The sequence below is a fragment of the Oryctolagus cuniculus genome, chromosome X, assembly GCF_051225735.1.
Source record: "Oryctolagus cuniculus isolate XC-2025 breed Fujian yellow rabbit chromosome X, ASM5122573v1, whole genome shotgun sequence".
NCBI classification, from domain to species: domain Eukaryota; kingdom Metazoa; phylum Chordata; class Mammalia; order Lagomorpha; family Leporidae; genus Oryctolagus; species Oryctolagus cuniculus.
In genome coordinates this window covers 77,819,148-77,836,022 of record NC_142888.1, presented here as the reverse complement: position 1 = coordinate 77,836,022, position 16,875 = coordinate 77,819,148, and the positions used below count along the sequence as shown (strand labels likewise).

Below are 16,875 nucleotides of genomic sequence, written 5' to 3'. Positions count from 1 at the left end.
ATGCACTTTAAAGTAAATATCATTGCTTCTCTCCAAAGTTGTCTGATACTGAACATTTTCTTATAGAAAAATCCATAAGAATTTGGTAGATAGGTAGCATTTCCCAGAAGAAATAAACCCAAGCATAGGAAACTGATCTACTCTGATAAGTACTGTAACAAAATACTGTATTGCAGACTGAAGGCCAGAGAATATTTCCTGGGTATCTAATGACAGAATTTTATTATTTCAAAATTCTAAGGTTCTAAAATATAAGGCAAAATTCAAGAAAGCTTTCTTGTGTTATTAATTAAATGTGCAGGTCTTCCTTAATAAATGAAAGGTATTCATGAAATTTCTGTTCATAATATGCTATTTTAACATTAATTCCCCATTATAAAATTGTGGATAAGTTACTCAAGAAAACTTTTGACCCCTCCAGACAGAATAAAATTATACTTCAGAATACTTTTAAAATACTAGGAGTGGAGGGGAGGCATTCAGCACAGTAGTTAGCATGCTGCTTGAGATGCTTACATCCCATATAGGAGAACCTGGTTCAAGTCTCAGTGATTTGGCTTCCAATCCAGCTTCCTGTTAATGTACAACCTAGGAGTGAGTAGATGATGTCTCAAGTACTTGGGTCTTTGCCACCCATGTGGAAGACCCAGTCAGTTTGGGGCACATGTCTTTACCCTGGCCCAGCCCTGGCTGTTGTGGGCATTTGGGGAATGAACCAGTGGATAAAAGATATGTCTTCTCTTAGCCTAACTTCCAAATAAAATAAAAATAAATAAAAATTGTTAAAAAATAATGAATCCTTTAAAAATACCTGTTTATTGGGAAAGCATTACTCAAAATAAGAAAGAAAATAAAAATAACCAGAATGATACATTGTCTGAAGTGAAGTTAACCATTAAGATATGAAAAGAATTCAACAATATTTTAATGATCCAATTATGTTATTTTTTAAAGATTTTTTTTAAATTTATTTGACAGGTAGAGTTATGGACAGTGAGAGAGAGAGACAGAGAGAAAGTCTTCCTTCCGTTGGTTCACTCCACAAATGGCTGCTACGGCCAGCGCTGTGCCGATCCGAAGCCAGGAGCCAGGTGCTTCTTCCTGGTCTCCCATGTGGGTGCAGGGGCCCAAGCATTTGGGCCATCCTCCACTGCCCTCCTGGGCCACAGCAGAGAGCTGGACTGGAAGAGGAGCAGCCGGGACTAGAACTGGCGCCCATATGGGATGCCGGTGCCGCAGGTGGACGATTAACCAAGTGAGCCACGGCGCCGGCCTCCAATTATGCTTTTTCAGAGTTCAATGTCGATTAAATACACAAAATTTTTATGTTCAAAGTAATTACAATAAATTATTTAAGTTTTTAAAATCTTACATAAAGAAAATGTAAAATACAATTTACAGTTTTACAATTTATTTTCATTACATTTGAAAGGTAGATGGTCATTTGCAACAAAATGGAGGAATCTGGAAAACATCATGGTGAGTGAAATATGTTAATCCCATAGGGACAAATATCATATGTTCTCCCTGATCTGTGACAATTAAGTGAGCACCTAAAAGGAAACCTGTAGAAGTGAAAGTGATGTTATGAGAAGCAATGACTTGATCAGCCCTTGTCCTGACTATCCAGGAACAGCTTACTATTTTGTTCTTTTTAGTATTTTCTTTCTCTACTTAATGCCATTGGTTGAACTCTTTACTTAACACAGAATTATTCTTAGGTGTTCAAATCCAATTGAAAATTGATCCCAATTAAAAATAAGAGTGAGAATAAGAGAGGGAGGAGATGTACAGTTTAGCACACATTCCCTTGGACTTACCCCTAAGAGTAAAGCTATAAACTTGCCATGGGGCCGGCGCCAGGGCTCACTAGGCTAATCCTCCACCTAGCGGTGCCGGCACACCAGGTTCTAGTCGCGGTCGGGGCGCCGGATTCTGTCCCGGTTGCCCCTCTTCCAGGCCAGCTCTCTGCTGTGGCCTGGGAAGGCAGTGGAGGATGGCCCAGGTGCTTGGGCCCTGCACCCCATGGGAGACCAGGAAAAGCACCTGGATCCTGGCTCCTGCCTTCGGATCAGCGCGGTGCGCCGGCCGCAGCGTGCCGGCCGCAGCGGCCATTGGAGGGTGAACCAACGGCAAAGGAAGACCTTTCTCTCTGTCTCTCTCTCTCTCACTGTCCACTCTGCCTGTCAAAAAAAAAAAAAAAAACTTGCCATGGGACTCCAAATCCCACTAAGTTGGCAGGTACCAATGCCATCTTACTAGTTGAAGTGATCAGCTTAAATTCATATCTGATCATAAAGATAGGATTAAGTGTCTGCTAATAAGAATTGATAGAATTAAAAAGGAGAGAACAATCCAACATGGGAAGCAGGACACACAGCAGAGTTATAGTATGACAAATGCCCTGAACAGCACTCTGGCCTTAGAATCAGCCCTTAAGGCATTTGGATATGGCTAAAAAGCCCATGAGAGCATTTCAGGCATGAAAAGCCAAGACACTGTGGCAACAAATGACCTAAATGAAAGATCTCTGTGAGTGAGATCCCAGTGGAAAAAAAGGGGTCATCAAAGAAGGAGGTATCTTTCTCTGAAGGGAGGAGAGAACTTCCACTTTGATTATGGCCTTGTCTAAATAAGGTCAGAGTTTGTGAACTCAAGAGGCTTCCACAGCCTTGGCAGCTCTTGACAAGAGCTTTGGGTGATCACTGACATCATAAATAAGAGTGTCAATTGTTAAATAAACAATGGGAGTCGCCGTACACTTGTTCCCCATGTAGGACCTCTGTCCTTAATGGGTTGTACCATGAGAATTAATAGTAAAACTAGTCTTCAAACAGTACTTCAAACTTTGTGTGTCTGTGTGGGTGCAAACTGTTGAAATCTTTACTTAGTATAGAGTTAATCTTCTGTTTATAAAGATAATTAAAAATGAATCTTAGGGGCCGGTGCCATGGCGCAGTGCGTTAATCCTCTGCCTGGGGCACCAGCATCTCATATGGGTGCCGGTTCTAGTCCCAGCTGCTCCACTTCCAATCCAGCTCTCTGCTATGGCCTGGGAAAGCAGTGGAAGTTTTACCAAGTCCTTGGGCCCCTGCACCCACATGGGAGATGAGGAAGAAGCTCCTGGCTCCTGGCTTCGGATCAGCACAGCTCCGGCCGTTGTTGCTATTTGGGGAGTGAACCAACAGAAGTAAGACCTTTCTCCCTGTCTCTCCCTCTCACTGTCTGTAACTTTAACTCTCAAATAAAATAAATAAAATCTTTAAAAAAATTTTTTTAAAAAATGAATCTTAATGAGGAATGGGATGGGAGAGGGAATAAGAGGTGGGATGGCTTGGAGGTAGGAGAGTGGGTATCGGGGGAAGAACTGCTATAATCCAAAAGTTATATTTACAAAATTTTTTAAATAAAAGCTTTCTATAAAAAAAGAAAGGTAGAAGGAAAGACAGGGAGAAAGACACAGAAATCTTCCATTCATTGGTTCACTCCCCAAATGCCTATAACAGCTGGGTTTGGGCCAGGATGAAGCTAGAAGCCCAGAACTCAACCTGGGTCTCCTTTGTGGGTGGCAGGGAGTATCCGCATCACCACCTACTACCTCCCAGGGTGTGCATTAGCAGGAACCTGGAATCACAAGCATAGTTGGGACTCAAACCCAGGTACTCCAGTGAAAGAGCTAAGTTCTGAAGAAGCATCTTAATGGCTGCACCAAAGGCCCATCCCCAAATCATTCTATATTTCTATAACCAATTACATATAATGGCCTCTTTCCATTTATCTTGGTCCCAAAACTGTTATAAAATCACTTGAGCATACAGTAGAGGAACAATTATTTTGCTAATTCTACTATATTCAATGTACTATCTTCTAGGGCTGTATAGTAGCCCTCTAAAATATAATTTTTTAATTATCTCTTCCCTGAAATTTTACTGTCCACAAAATGTATAAACAAATGGTTATTCATTTGAAAGGTATTTCTGATGGCTTGTAAACAAGCCTTCTGACTGCACTAGGACTAAGAAACAACCAGGCCTTTTGTGCGGTTGGGAAATAAAATGAAAGATACATAATGATATCTCAAAATTTCACTACAGTGAACTTAGACTTAGACCAATTTATTCCTTTTTTAAAAATTAAACTGAAACTCCAAAAAGAAATGTATAATCTTCTAAAATGTAAATGTATATATTATGCATATTGTATACAAATAATGTAACTATTTTACTCACCAATTCCATTAAATCTTTTAACTTCCCAATTTCTTCTGGAATGGATACCAGTTTATTATTACTGACAACCAAAACTTTAAGGGGAAGATCAAATAGATATTTTGGCAATGTTGATAAAAGATTTCGACTGAAAAGAATAAGAAATTCCCATGAGATATATTTCTGAAGCCTGACATGTTTTATTGAAAAAGAATAAATCACCTGGAAAATAAATAAGCTTTCATTAAGTAATAACTATCATTTAATGAATGCTTTGTTTGTTTCAAGCACAGTGTTAAATTCCATGTACCATCTCATTTAGTCTTCAAATTAACCCCAAAGGATAGGTAATATTATCTCCATTATACACATATGAAAATGAAGGTTAAACTGGTTAAGTGACTTGCCCAAGCATAGCAGAGATTCAAATGTAAGTCTGACTGCAAAGAAAGACTGTTACCTGTAATACTGTCCTACACACCACTAGTTCTCAAAATCCCAAAATGAAGATTCTTTTGAGCCAGAGAATTTCAGAACCTTGCTTCCTGGTAAAAATTCAGTATGGACAATAATGCCATGCCACCAACTAGGGAAAGGCATTCACTATGTCTAAATTAATGAAAGAACAGGACTACACCTTAAACAACATGCTGTAACCATAATCCATTTCTTTTCATTATGGCTTAAGGTAGAACAGCTTATTAACATCTCTAAGTTGATAAAACATTCCTATCACTATGAATACATTTAAATATTACAACCAGCATTTATTGATTGCTTACTATAAGCCACACCATATTCGGAGCACCACACATGAATTAACCTGACTAACCCTCACAACCACCTAGTTTGGAAAAATGGGTATTATGATCCCCATTTTACAGATGAAAAGAAAGTCGGAAAGAGATTACATAAGCTGATTAAAATGCTAGAAAATGGGAGAGGCAGAATTCAAATACAGGCAATCTGGCTCTGTGACCCTTGCCCTCAAACTATTATGGTGGTCAAATTTATACACCAAAGCACACTGACTGCCCCAAATGATCCATTATCAAAATACATACTAACAAGCATTGATAAGCAATAAACTATTACTTTTCCTCTTTTTCAAAGTGATATTTATAATACCTTTACCTAGGACTTTGTGTAACATTCACAGCAACAAAAGCCCAGTGTAATTAAAGGGAGGACTTCAGACCCTTCATTTTATCTTATCCCTGAAGAGGACATCCAGAAACACTAGCTTGGCTTTAATCACATGGCACAAAAGCCCTAAAGCAAAAAAAAAAAAAAAAAAAAAAAGCCAATGCCTCTCAAGTAAACATCCTAGCCGGACTGCTGGAAAGTCAAATATAACAGGGGCCTGTCACAAATCCTTCACAGTTAAAAAAGCAGGTTATCAGAGCAAGCATTGCAGTATAGCAGTTAAAGCTGCAGCGTGCAATGGTGGAATCCCATGTCAGTGCTGGTTAGTGTACTAGCTGTTCCACTTCTGATCCAGCTCCCTGCTAAGGGCCTGGGGAAGCAGCAGCAGATGGCCCAAGTGCTTCGGCCTCTGCTTCCCATGTGGGAGACCTGGAAGAAACTCCTGACTCCTGGCTTTGGACTGGTACAGCCCCAACTGTTGTAGCCCTCAGGATAGTGAACCAGTGGGTAGAATATCTCTATCTCTCCTTCTCTCTCTGTAACTCATTCAAATAAATAAATAAATAAGTCTGAAAAAATAAAAATTAGGTATTTCCAGGTAATACCATTGAGAGAGATGTCAAGAGGATTATTATATCACAGTGAAAAGGGAATATTATTGTTCCGTATATTATTTATATTTACTTTTTTCCTATATGGGGATTTAGACCAATAAATTGTTTAAAGTGAAAGTTGGGGGATCACCCCTTCTCATGTTGAAAAAAGAAGAATTCTACAATTTTATCTACTTCCACATTTCTCAATACTCCATTCTCCAAGGGCAACAAGAAGTCACAAGATTGAACAAAAACAACTTATGACCTGTTTGTTTATAATGTTTCATTCCTTACACTAAAGATGCATGCCTATAAATAGACCTGCACTGTGGTGCTATGATTTCACAGAAATATTTGTAGTTTAAAAACTTGCTAGCAGGTGGTGCTGTGGTTAGCAGGTGAAGCCACAGCCTGCAGTGCCGGCGTCCCATATGGGCACCGGTTCTAATCTCTGCTATGGCCTGGGAAAGCAGTAGAAGGTGGTACAAGTGCTTGGGCCCCAGTACCCACATTGGAGACCCAGAAAAAGCTCTAGGCTCCTAGCTTCGGATTGGCACAGCTCTGACAGTTGCGGCCATCTGGGGAGTGAACCAGTGGATGGAAGACCTCTCTATCTCTCGCTTTTTCTCTCTCTCACTCTCTCTTCCTCTGCCTCTCTGTAACTCTGCCTTTCAAATAAATAAATCTTTAAAAATAAACATATAAAACCTCGCTAGCCAAAGTGAGGTCAAAAGACCAGAAAGAAGACAATGGCATTAGCAGAGGGCCTACTAAAAACACAGGCACCACTGAGGCCAATTAATAAGATTCCCAGTGGATTTCTATGCATCGAAGTTTGAGAAGCACTGCTCTCAAGAACAAGACCAAGCCGGCGCCACAGCTCACTAGGCTAATCCTCCACCTAGCGGCGCCCGCACACCGGGTTCTAGTCCCGGTCGGGGTGCCGGATTCTGTCCCGGTTGCCCCTCTTCCAGGCCAGCTCTCTGCTGTGGCCAGGGAGTGCAGTGGAGGATGGCCCGAGTACTTGGGCCCTGCACCCCGTGGGAGACCAGCATAAGTACCTGGCTCCTGCCATCGGATCAGCGCAGTGCGCCACCTGCAGCGCACCGGCTGCGGCGGCCATTGGAGGGTGAACCAATGGCAAAGGAAGACCTTTCTCTCTGTCTCTCTCTCTCTCTCACTGTCCACTCTGCCTGTCCAAAAAAAACAAAAAAAAGAACAAGACCAAATGCCTACAAAGTAGTATGAAAATATAAAAAATGGGGACCGGTGCTGTGGTGGGGACCGGTGCTGTGGCATAGCAGGAAAAGCTGCTGTCTGCAGCACTGGCATCCCATATGAGTGTCAGTTCAAGTCCCAGCTATTCCTCTTCCAATCCAGCTCTCTGCTATGGCCTGGGAAAGCCCAGGCCAAAGCAGTAGAAGGTGGCCCAAGTCCTTGGGCCCCAGTACCCACATGGGAGACCCGGACAAAGCTCCTGGCTCCTGGCTTTGGATCAGCCTAGCGCTCTGGCCATTGTGGCCATTTGGGGAGTAAGTCATCATATGGAAGACCTCTCTCTCTCTATCTCTCCCTCTCGCTCTCTCTCTCTCTGTAACTCTACCTCTCAAATAAATAAATAAATCTTAAAAAAGAAAATGTAAAAAATGTAAATAAGAAATTGCTGCTATATATACTACATAGCCAAGCCAAACACACTGCTTTGCTACTAAAAGGAATTTGAACCATAATTAAAACCAAAATTGCATTTCAAAATTGTTTCCTTACCTAATATTAAGGTATGTTAACATCTGCAGGTTTTTAATGGCTTCAGGAATGGTTTTGATGCAATTGTGATATAAATTTAATGTTTCAAGAGGTGCAAATAACCAGACATCAGAAGGAATTTCTGTAAAACGATTTCTGGAAAGATCTGAAAAATAAAACAGTGTTTATGTCAAACACACATATATATCTATGGTTCTTAACAGAACTACAATATTTAACATATGAAGTATTATTCACTAATATCTTGAAGGCAGGAAAATGCATTTTAGAAATATACTCACAGAAGGCATGTACTTGATACACTTCAATATCTCTAAACTCCCAATATGCTACTTCTCTTTTAAAATGCCAATGAAGAATTTTCTCCAATCTTTTAAAAACAAGTACAGAGGGAATGGCACTGTGGTTTAGTGGGAGCACCCACCTGCGGCACTGGCATCTCACATGGACGCCAGTTCAAGTCCCGGCTGCCCCGCTTCCTATCCAGCTCCCTGCTGGCGGCCTAGGAAAGCAGTAGAAGACGGCCAAGTGCTTGGGTCCCTGCACCTGCACTGAACACCTGGAAGAAGCTCCTGGTTCCTGGCTTTGGATTGGTCCATCTCCAACCATTGCAGCCATTTGGGGAGAGAACCAGTTGATGGAAGGCCTCTCTCTGGTCTCTGACTCTCTCTCTCTAACTACGCCTCTCAAGTCTCTCAAGTAGATAAATAAATCTTTAAAAAAAGAAAAAAGTACAGAAAGCTTCCCCCAAGATCCCACAACCACTTTCATTTTTGTCTTCCTCTTTCACAGCCAAACTCACATAAATCCACAATCCAATTAAATCTGTTACTTACCATGGTCTTCTCAAACCACTGCAATCTGGTTTCTACTCACTTTCAAATTCACTAAGCTTACCAAAAGCATTCCATATAACCTCCCCATCCATCAGGAAACATCCCCTTCCCTTGGTTTTGAAGACTACATCTCTGCATCTGTTCCTATTATCTTTCTGGCCACTTCTTGGTTTCTTTTGTTAGATTTTTCTCTACTTGTACCATATGGACTATGATGTAAAATGTTCTTTCCTTCTTAAGATACACTCTACTGGGTGACTGAATCCAAACTCAGGGCAAAATTATATTTACATTGATAAACTGCATATTAAAAATAGAGCTAACTATGTATTTGACCTTCAGGACTTCCTCTCAATATTTTTCAGGTACCTCAAATTCTACAATTGTAAAACATGAACTGAAAATGTTTACATGCACACCCAGACAATATGACCAACATCCTTCTGGTGAATTATTCAAGCCAGAAACCTAGCATTTATCCTTGACTTTTTCTTCTCCTAAATTATCCCAAATCCACATAAACACACTTTCACCAACTTAAGTTTTCACAAAAATAAAACCATAGAATATTAACTATTACTCCTCTACTAAAGATTCATTTGTTAAATGAAATTTTTCAAACTACTTAGGCCATCATGTGGTAGATTCGAAAATAGTAACCTAAAAGACAGTTTCTCAACCTTATCTACTATGGACTTTGTGACTAGGTAACTATTATTGGGGGCTATCCTGTGCACTATAGGATATTTAGCCACATCTCTGGTATCTAATCACTAGGCACCAAAAATACCCATGAAGAGAGATTCCAAGATGGCAGAATAGGGAGGGAGCTTACTGCTCTATGCTAGGGGAAGACAGATTAAAAAAAAAAAAAGGTAGAGAGAGTTCATTCTCAGGGAAGATCTAGAGAGAAAACTGCAGGGGAAATTCTACAGAAGGGAGAGGGACATTGGGGATTAATGTGGAGAGTGTGGACGTGCAGCACCAGCTCAGAAACAACATAGGACCGCAGGAGCTAACAGCTTGAGAGCACCAGCTTTGCAGAGTGAGGTAAGACTGCAGCAGCTCATGTCACTGGCAATATAGCTGCCGAGAGAGCCTAGCATGAGTCCTACCTGGAGCCCTATGAGGGACAGGATACTTGATAACATAGCAGAAAAAAGGGGGACATCTCTGTCTCCCCATTCCCCCAAAAATGGCACCTGGCAACCGGCTGAGAGATGGCGAGCAGCATTTTGGACATATGTAACAACCGCACCAGCTTGTGTCCACACGCCCAGCAACCAGCCAAGAGAAGACGTCTGAGTCTGGCTGGGAGGACTGTCAGGAGGCTGGGAACCCATGTCGGATTGTGAGGCGCCCCCAGCCTCTCAGTTTATCAACGGCTCTGGGGCTCAAACTGTCTATGTAGAGCACCCACAGGCAGCTGGCTCTGGGAGCACCTCTGCCTCCCTGTTGGACGGGACAATCACAGGGTGGAGCAGAGTGGAAAAATCTTCCATGTTCATGGACTGGAAGAATCAATACCACCAAAATGTCCATAATACTGAAAACAATTTACAAAATTCAATGTGATCCAAATCAAAATACCAACAACATTCTTTGCAGATCTAAGAAAAATGATGCTAAAACTCATATGGAAATACAAGAGACCCTGAAAAGTTAAAGCAATCTTATACAACAAAAACAAAGCCGGCAACATCATAATATCAGACTTTCAAGACATACTACAGGGCAGTTATAATCAAAATAGCCTAGTACTGGCACAAAAACAGATGTGTACACCAATGGAACAGAACAGAATTTCCAGAAAAAAACCCATGCTTCTATAACCAACTTATTTTTGACAAAGGAGCTAAATATCAATCCCTGAAGCAAGGATAGTCTGCAACAAATGGTGCTTGGAAAACTGTATTTCCACAAGCAGAAGTATGAAACAAGACTCCTACTTTACACCTTACATAAAAATCCACTCAAAATAGATCAAAGACCAAATCTATGACCTGATGCCATCAAATTACTAAAGAACATTGAAGAAACCCTGCAAGACACTGGCATAGGCAAAGACTTCTTGGAAAGGAGCCCAGAAGCACAGGCAATCAAAGCCAAAACTGACAAATGGGATTGCATCAAACTGAGAAGCTTCCGCACCACGAAAGAAACACACAGCAAAGTGAAGAGGCAACCGACAGAATGAGAGAAAACATTTACAAAGTATGCAACTGATAAAGGATTAATATCCAGAATCTATGAATAGCTCAAGAAACTCAACAACAAAACAATCCAATTAAGAAAGGGGAAAATGAGTTGAACAGGCATGTTTCAAGAGAGGAAATTCAAATGGCCAACAGACACATGAAAAAAAAAATGCTCAGGATCAGTAGCCATCATGGAAATGCAAATCAAAACCACAATGGGGTTTCACCTTATCCTGGTTAGGATGCCTCTCATACAAAAATCAACAAACAATAAATGCTGGCAAGGATGTGGGGAAAAAGGTACCCTAATCCATTGTTGGTAGGAATGTAAACTGATCCAGCCAATGTGGAAGACAGTATGGAGATACCTCAGAAATCTCAAATATAGTTACCATATGACCCAGTGATCCCACTCCTGAGAATTTACTCAAATGAAAAGAAATAAGCAATATGAAAGAATGATCTGTATACCCATGTTTGTTGCAGCTCAATTCACAATAGCTAAGATATGGAATCAACCCAGATGTCCATCAACTGAAGACTGGATAAAGAAATTATGGTATATGTATACTACAAATACTATACAGCAGTAAAAAATAAAATAAAATCCTGTCATATGCAAAAAAATTGATGCAACTTGAAATCATTATACTTAGTGAAATAAGCCAGTCCCCAAAGGACAAATATCATATATTCTCTCTGATCTGTGGTAACTAATAGAGTACCTAAAAGGTAACCTATAGGAGTAAAATTGACACTTTGATATGTGATGATTTTGAACAGCTCTTGTCTTGACTGTTGAGGAACAGTGTTTTTTTTGTTTTTTTTTTTTTGCATACTATTTATTGAACTCTTTACTTAGTGCAGGGTTAATCTTTTGAGTATAAAGTTAACTGAGATTACTGCCCTTTACTGCTTCTGCAGCCCGTGCCTTCAGGGCACGTGGCCTTCAGGGCACCTGCTCCTTTCCTGCCTGCATACTCGCTGCACATGGCTGGCTCCTTTCCTGCTCTCTGTGTGGTATCGACCCTAACTTAGTCTCTAGACTTTTCTTTCTCCCTTAGATAGAGCCCTCACTTTCCTATGTATTTATCACACTGAATAAAATCCTTAAAACTTACCATGCTGCCTAGTTTATTTGAGACAGTATTCAGAATTCTTCTCTGAATATGTGGCAAGAGCCCACACAGCTTATTAATATTGTGAAACATTAATAAGTAAAACTGTTTCATATGGCGACCACAAAAGGACTTTTAATAACAGAGGGACTCCCCAAAATTTATTTAGAAAGGAAAAAAAAAAAAGGCAACATGGTAAGAACTGGCTTCCCACAGTGTCTAACCCTATTTATCTTCTTGCACTCCACTCTCTCTCCCATCTGCATTAGTACTTTCCCTTTAAATCAGAGAAAGCGTAGCTACCCTGTGAGCCCAGCATTGGCTAGTGGAAGGGGCGGTTTACAGGGGCGCAGGGCCCAGGTCGGAGAGTGGATACTCTGGCTATACTTCCTTGCAGACCGCTTTGCTCCAGCAGAACCTGGCCTAGACACTACAGTGGGTGCATCCCTGGGGGAGGGCCAGACGCCTAAACAGCCAAGATGGGATCGGAAACTGCAGATCCCTCTCACCACTGGTACCCAGGATGTGTGTGAAACTCCCACCCAAGTGCACATGGAGACTGGGCGATGTCCCAGAATGCACACCACTGATGTTGCAGCTGCCTGGGACAGGTACTGGCTTCTCACCCACATGAAACTTTGCAGGGGCGTGTGGCCTTGCTCACAGAGGCGGCTGCGTGAGCAAAGCAATGTCTCATGGCTCCTGGCTCAAGCTAGCTCTACCCTGCCAGAAAAACTGCAGGGGCTCCTGCTGCTCTAGCAGGAGTTTTTCATTCAAAAAGACAAACAGTAGATTTTTTTTTGAGTCTTAGCACTGGTAGTGTTCAGAAAATTCCTTTCTTTTTTGCTGTGTCTGGCTTTGAGGATACAGTATTAGTGCTAATGGAATTTGTAAGAGAGTTGAGAAGGATTTTCACAGAGGGCTAGTTCTAAGTTTCTAAGTTATATGTACTATGTTTTAAGGACAATTTATGTATTGTCCAAGGTTGAAATTTTAAAAAGCATTTTTATTGTTTACAGAAGGTTAAAAGGTATTGAAATCTCTGCTTTGTCTCAGAGTCTTTTATTTTCAAATCAAGCATGATTTCAATTGTTAATTTCGACCAGGGACACTGGTTTGGTTGTCTAGAAACATGTTAGCATCAGGGAGGTGGAGCGTTAAACATGGTGGATGCTCCACTTCCTGCCGCAGAGGGCAGGACTTTCTGTTTCAAGATGGTGATCCCCCTATGGGAACTTCTGCACTTACCGGAAGATGGGCAACAGACTCCACTCCAAGATGGCGGCCCCCATAGCCAGCCACACGATGCATGCCTGGTTAGCTGAGCAATTTTATTCTGTTTCTTTTTTCCCAGAATTTGTTTCTGAACCCATTTTAATTTTCAGTTTGTTTCCCTCTTTGTTATTTTTAAGTAGCTTCATGCTGGGCTTTTTTTTTTGGCTATGTGCCAGAAGTGTCCCTCTTTCATTATTTTAAGCAGCTTCAGCACTCATATTCCCTCCTCAAATATATATATATATATATATATGTGTGTGTGTACACAATGCATATACCTATATATACACTGTATGTATGTTGCACATACACATTACATGTAATATATATGTGTGTGGTACATACATGTATATAATGTATGTAACTTATATAGTACATGTATAATATGTGTATGATATATATTAAACTATATATATATTAAACTCTATAGTACACATACTAATTCTGGGATGTCAGATTATTTGTTAAGCTCATGGTCAGATATTTAACTGGGCCCATGCTTAGCCCTGTCTACCTACCTTTTGTCTCCCAGGTTATGAGGTGATTCAACTATGGGTAGCTCCACATTTGCTCCCTTGGAGACACCCTTCATATATATATTTAATAACTGGGAGGCCCTTAGACTAGATGGAATTACTAAGGAAAAGATGATTACTCTTTGCAATACTGTATAGCCTACCTATAGGTTGGGAAATGGTGTAACATGGACAATAAATGGGCCTCTTAGTTTTAATGACATTTCAGAATTTGATTTGTATTACAGAACAGAAATTGTTTAGTCACATGCTTAAGGAATTATAACGAATGCAATGTATCCATGTCAAATCATTAAGGATAATTAAGTTCACGAAGAGCTGTGCCTTTATCTTCTCAGGTCCTACAAAGAAATGTAAAGCTGTATAGTTCTGCATGCATTCCTATGGACTTACTTCTAAGAGTACAATTTAAAAATTTGCCATACATGGGAAGCCATGACACGGTGGCAAAAAACAATCTAAATGAAAGATCCTGGTGAACAAGACCCCAGCAGAAGGAACAGGCCATCAAGGAGGGAGGCGCCTTTCTCTGAAGGGAGGAAGGAACCTCCACTGTGATATGGCCTTGACTAAACAAGTTCAGAGTTGGTGAACTCAAGGGGCTTCCATAGCCTAGACAGCTCATAGCAAGAGTCTCGGGTGATTGCTGATGTCATAAATAAGAGCGCCAATTGTTAAATCAACAATGGGAGTCACTGAGTACAGGCTCCCCACGTAGGGTCTCTGTCCTTAATGTGTTTTACTATGAAACTTAAAAACAACACTACTAGTCGAACAATGCCCTATACCTTGTGTGGTTGTGTGAGTGCAGCCTGTTGAAATCCTTGCTTAGTGTATACTAAGTTGATCTTCTGTATATGAAGGTGATTGAAAATGAAACTCAATGAAGGGCGGGATGTGAGAGGGAGTAGGAGAGGGGAGGGCTGCGGGAGGGAGGGAGGTTGGGGGGGGAGCCACAACAATACGAAAGTTGCACTTTGTAAATTCACATTTATTAAATAAAAAAAAGAACTTATGGGGGAGAAGCCACTGTAATTCATAAAACTGTACTTTGGAAATTTATATTTATTAAATAAAAGTTAAAAAAAAAAACTAGTTAGGCTGACACCATGCCCTGAAAATTAGATTATGGCTGGGAATGCATATGTTGGAACCTGATTATTCTCTATTTTATATATTTAAGTTTGTCTCTCGAATTATGTCCAATAAAAATAAATAGGTTAACAGTCAAAAAAAATAAAATAAAACTTTGCCATGGGATCCCAAATCCCTTTGGGCTAGATGGTAAAAATAACATCTTAATTGTTAAAATGATCATATAAATCAGATTAAGTGTTTACTACTAATAATAAATAAAATTAAAGAGGAGTGAATGCTTCAACATGGGAAGCACTCCATAAGGCAGACTCACAGAATGGCGATTGCTGTAAGTAATGCTCAGTGACCTCAGAGTCAGCCCTTAAGGCATTCTGTTCTGGCTGAAAAGCCCATGAGAGCATTTCAGGCATGGAAAGCCAGGACACTCATGCAAAAAGTGTCCCTACATGAGAGAACCTCCCTGGGTGAGACCCCAGTGGAAAGTGGTCATCAAAGAAGGATGTACTTTTCTCTGAAGGGAGGAGAGAACTTCCACTTTTCTTATGGCCTTGTCTGAATACTGATGGAGTTTGTGGATTCAAAAGGCTTCCATAGCCTAGGCAGCTCATGTCAAGAGCCTTGGGTGATCACTGACGTCATACATAAGAGTGTTAATTGTTAAATTAACAACAGGAGTCACTGTGCACTAACTTCCCATGCAGGACCTCTGTCCTCTAAGAGTTATATTATAAGAGTTAATGGTAAAACTTGATCCCAAAGATTTACTTTGTTCTACAATGTTATATTCTTAAGCTCTAGTTAAGTGTAAATGTCAAACTCTATTGCCTGTATTCTCAGGTGTTTCTTTAAAATTTATTAAGTGTCACAAATATGAACTCTTGGATTCATGTCTCTCTGTGATATTCCTATCTCATGTTTTAACATGATGTCAAATACAAAGTACATAATGGTTAAAGGCCTCAGGACTACTAATGAAACAGTTGCTTCAATACATCTTACTGTGTGCTAAACCATTCCCTAAGGGATACTTTCTTCTGCATCCCACTAAACCCAGAATCTGGGAAAGTGAGGATACAGAATTTCACACACACACAAAAAAAAGCTCAGGAATCTACACAAGAGGTAGATTACCTGGGATATGTTCTAACTTCAGGAAAGTGTTCTCTTTCAGTCAAGGAAAGGGAACCTATTCTATGTATAAAAAAAGCAGCTAAGGATATTTCTGGGAACGGGAAGATTCTGTGGAATATGGATTCCAAGATTTGGATTCCAAGCTTTTGTATAAAGCTTTAAAAGGCCCTGATGCAGACACTATGCTGGACAGGGTAGCTATAAAAGTTGTTCCAAAGAATTAAGGAGCTTCTAAAAGAAAACTCCCAACACTGGGAATCGCTGATGGCAAGATTCTATGGAATATGGATACCAGCATTTGGATTGTAAGCCTTTGTGTGTGCTCTCAAAGGCGCTGACACAGTCACACTGTGCTGCACAGGGGAGCCACAAAAGGTGTTCCAAGGAATTAAAGAGCTTTTAACAAAAGCTCCAATATTAGGAATTCCTGAATGAGCCATTCATAGAAAGATCCTCTTCAGATCATTTGCAGTTTAAATGGAAGGGACCTTACCAGGTGCTACTGAGCACGAGTACCTCTCAGTGAAATTAGGATTAAATGTCTACCTCTTAAGTCTTCACAAGTGAACTCAAAAGACATGCCTGATTACTCCTGTAAGCCAATCAGATCTTAAGTACCTCTTCAAAAAACAAAAAGATAAGTAAAGCCTTTGTTTTTCATCACATCAAAACTGCTACACCTTATGGCGGGCATGCTGCACCTACCTCTTTTGATTCACTCTGGGAACTGTTATTGACAATAAAACTCCTAATGTGTTCTATTATAATTCTCTACACTCAAGCAAATGGGTATAATCTACATAAGGGTAATCTTTCCATCTTAAAGGGCATACCACTTGCAATTGGTTTTGTTCTGGTTTTGCTTATGCTAATTAACAAACATATGTTTCAGAACTCAACAATTTTGGGGAATAACTGACCATGCAAGAGACACAGCCATTGGCAGTGACAGAGATTGCTCCAGCT

General features: G+C 40.4%; 1 protein-coding gene across 7 annotated transcripts in view; it reads right to left on the bottom strand.

Annotated features, from left to right (window-relative positions):
- The window catches only part of LRCH2 (leucine rich repeats and calponin homology domain containing 2), a 134,572-nt gene that overhangs the window by 76,746 nt on the left and 40,951 nt on the right, over nucleotides 1-16,875 (bottom strand). For all 7 annotated transcript variants that reach the window (XM_051827272.3, XM_051827276.3, XM_051827277.3 and 4 more), the window contains exons 2-3: nucleotides 7,718-7,862; nucleotides 4,230-4,356 (exon numbers count right to left, since the gene is read on the bottom strand). In XM_051827272.3, coding sequence (XP_051683232.1) covers nucleotides 4,230-4,356; nucleotides 7,718-7,862 — 272 coding nt within the window. The remainder of the gene's footprint in view (nucleotides 1-4,229; nucleotides 4,357-7,717; nucleotides 7,863-16,875) is intronic.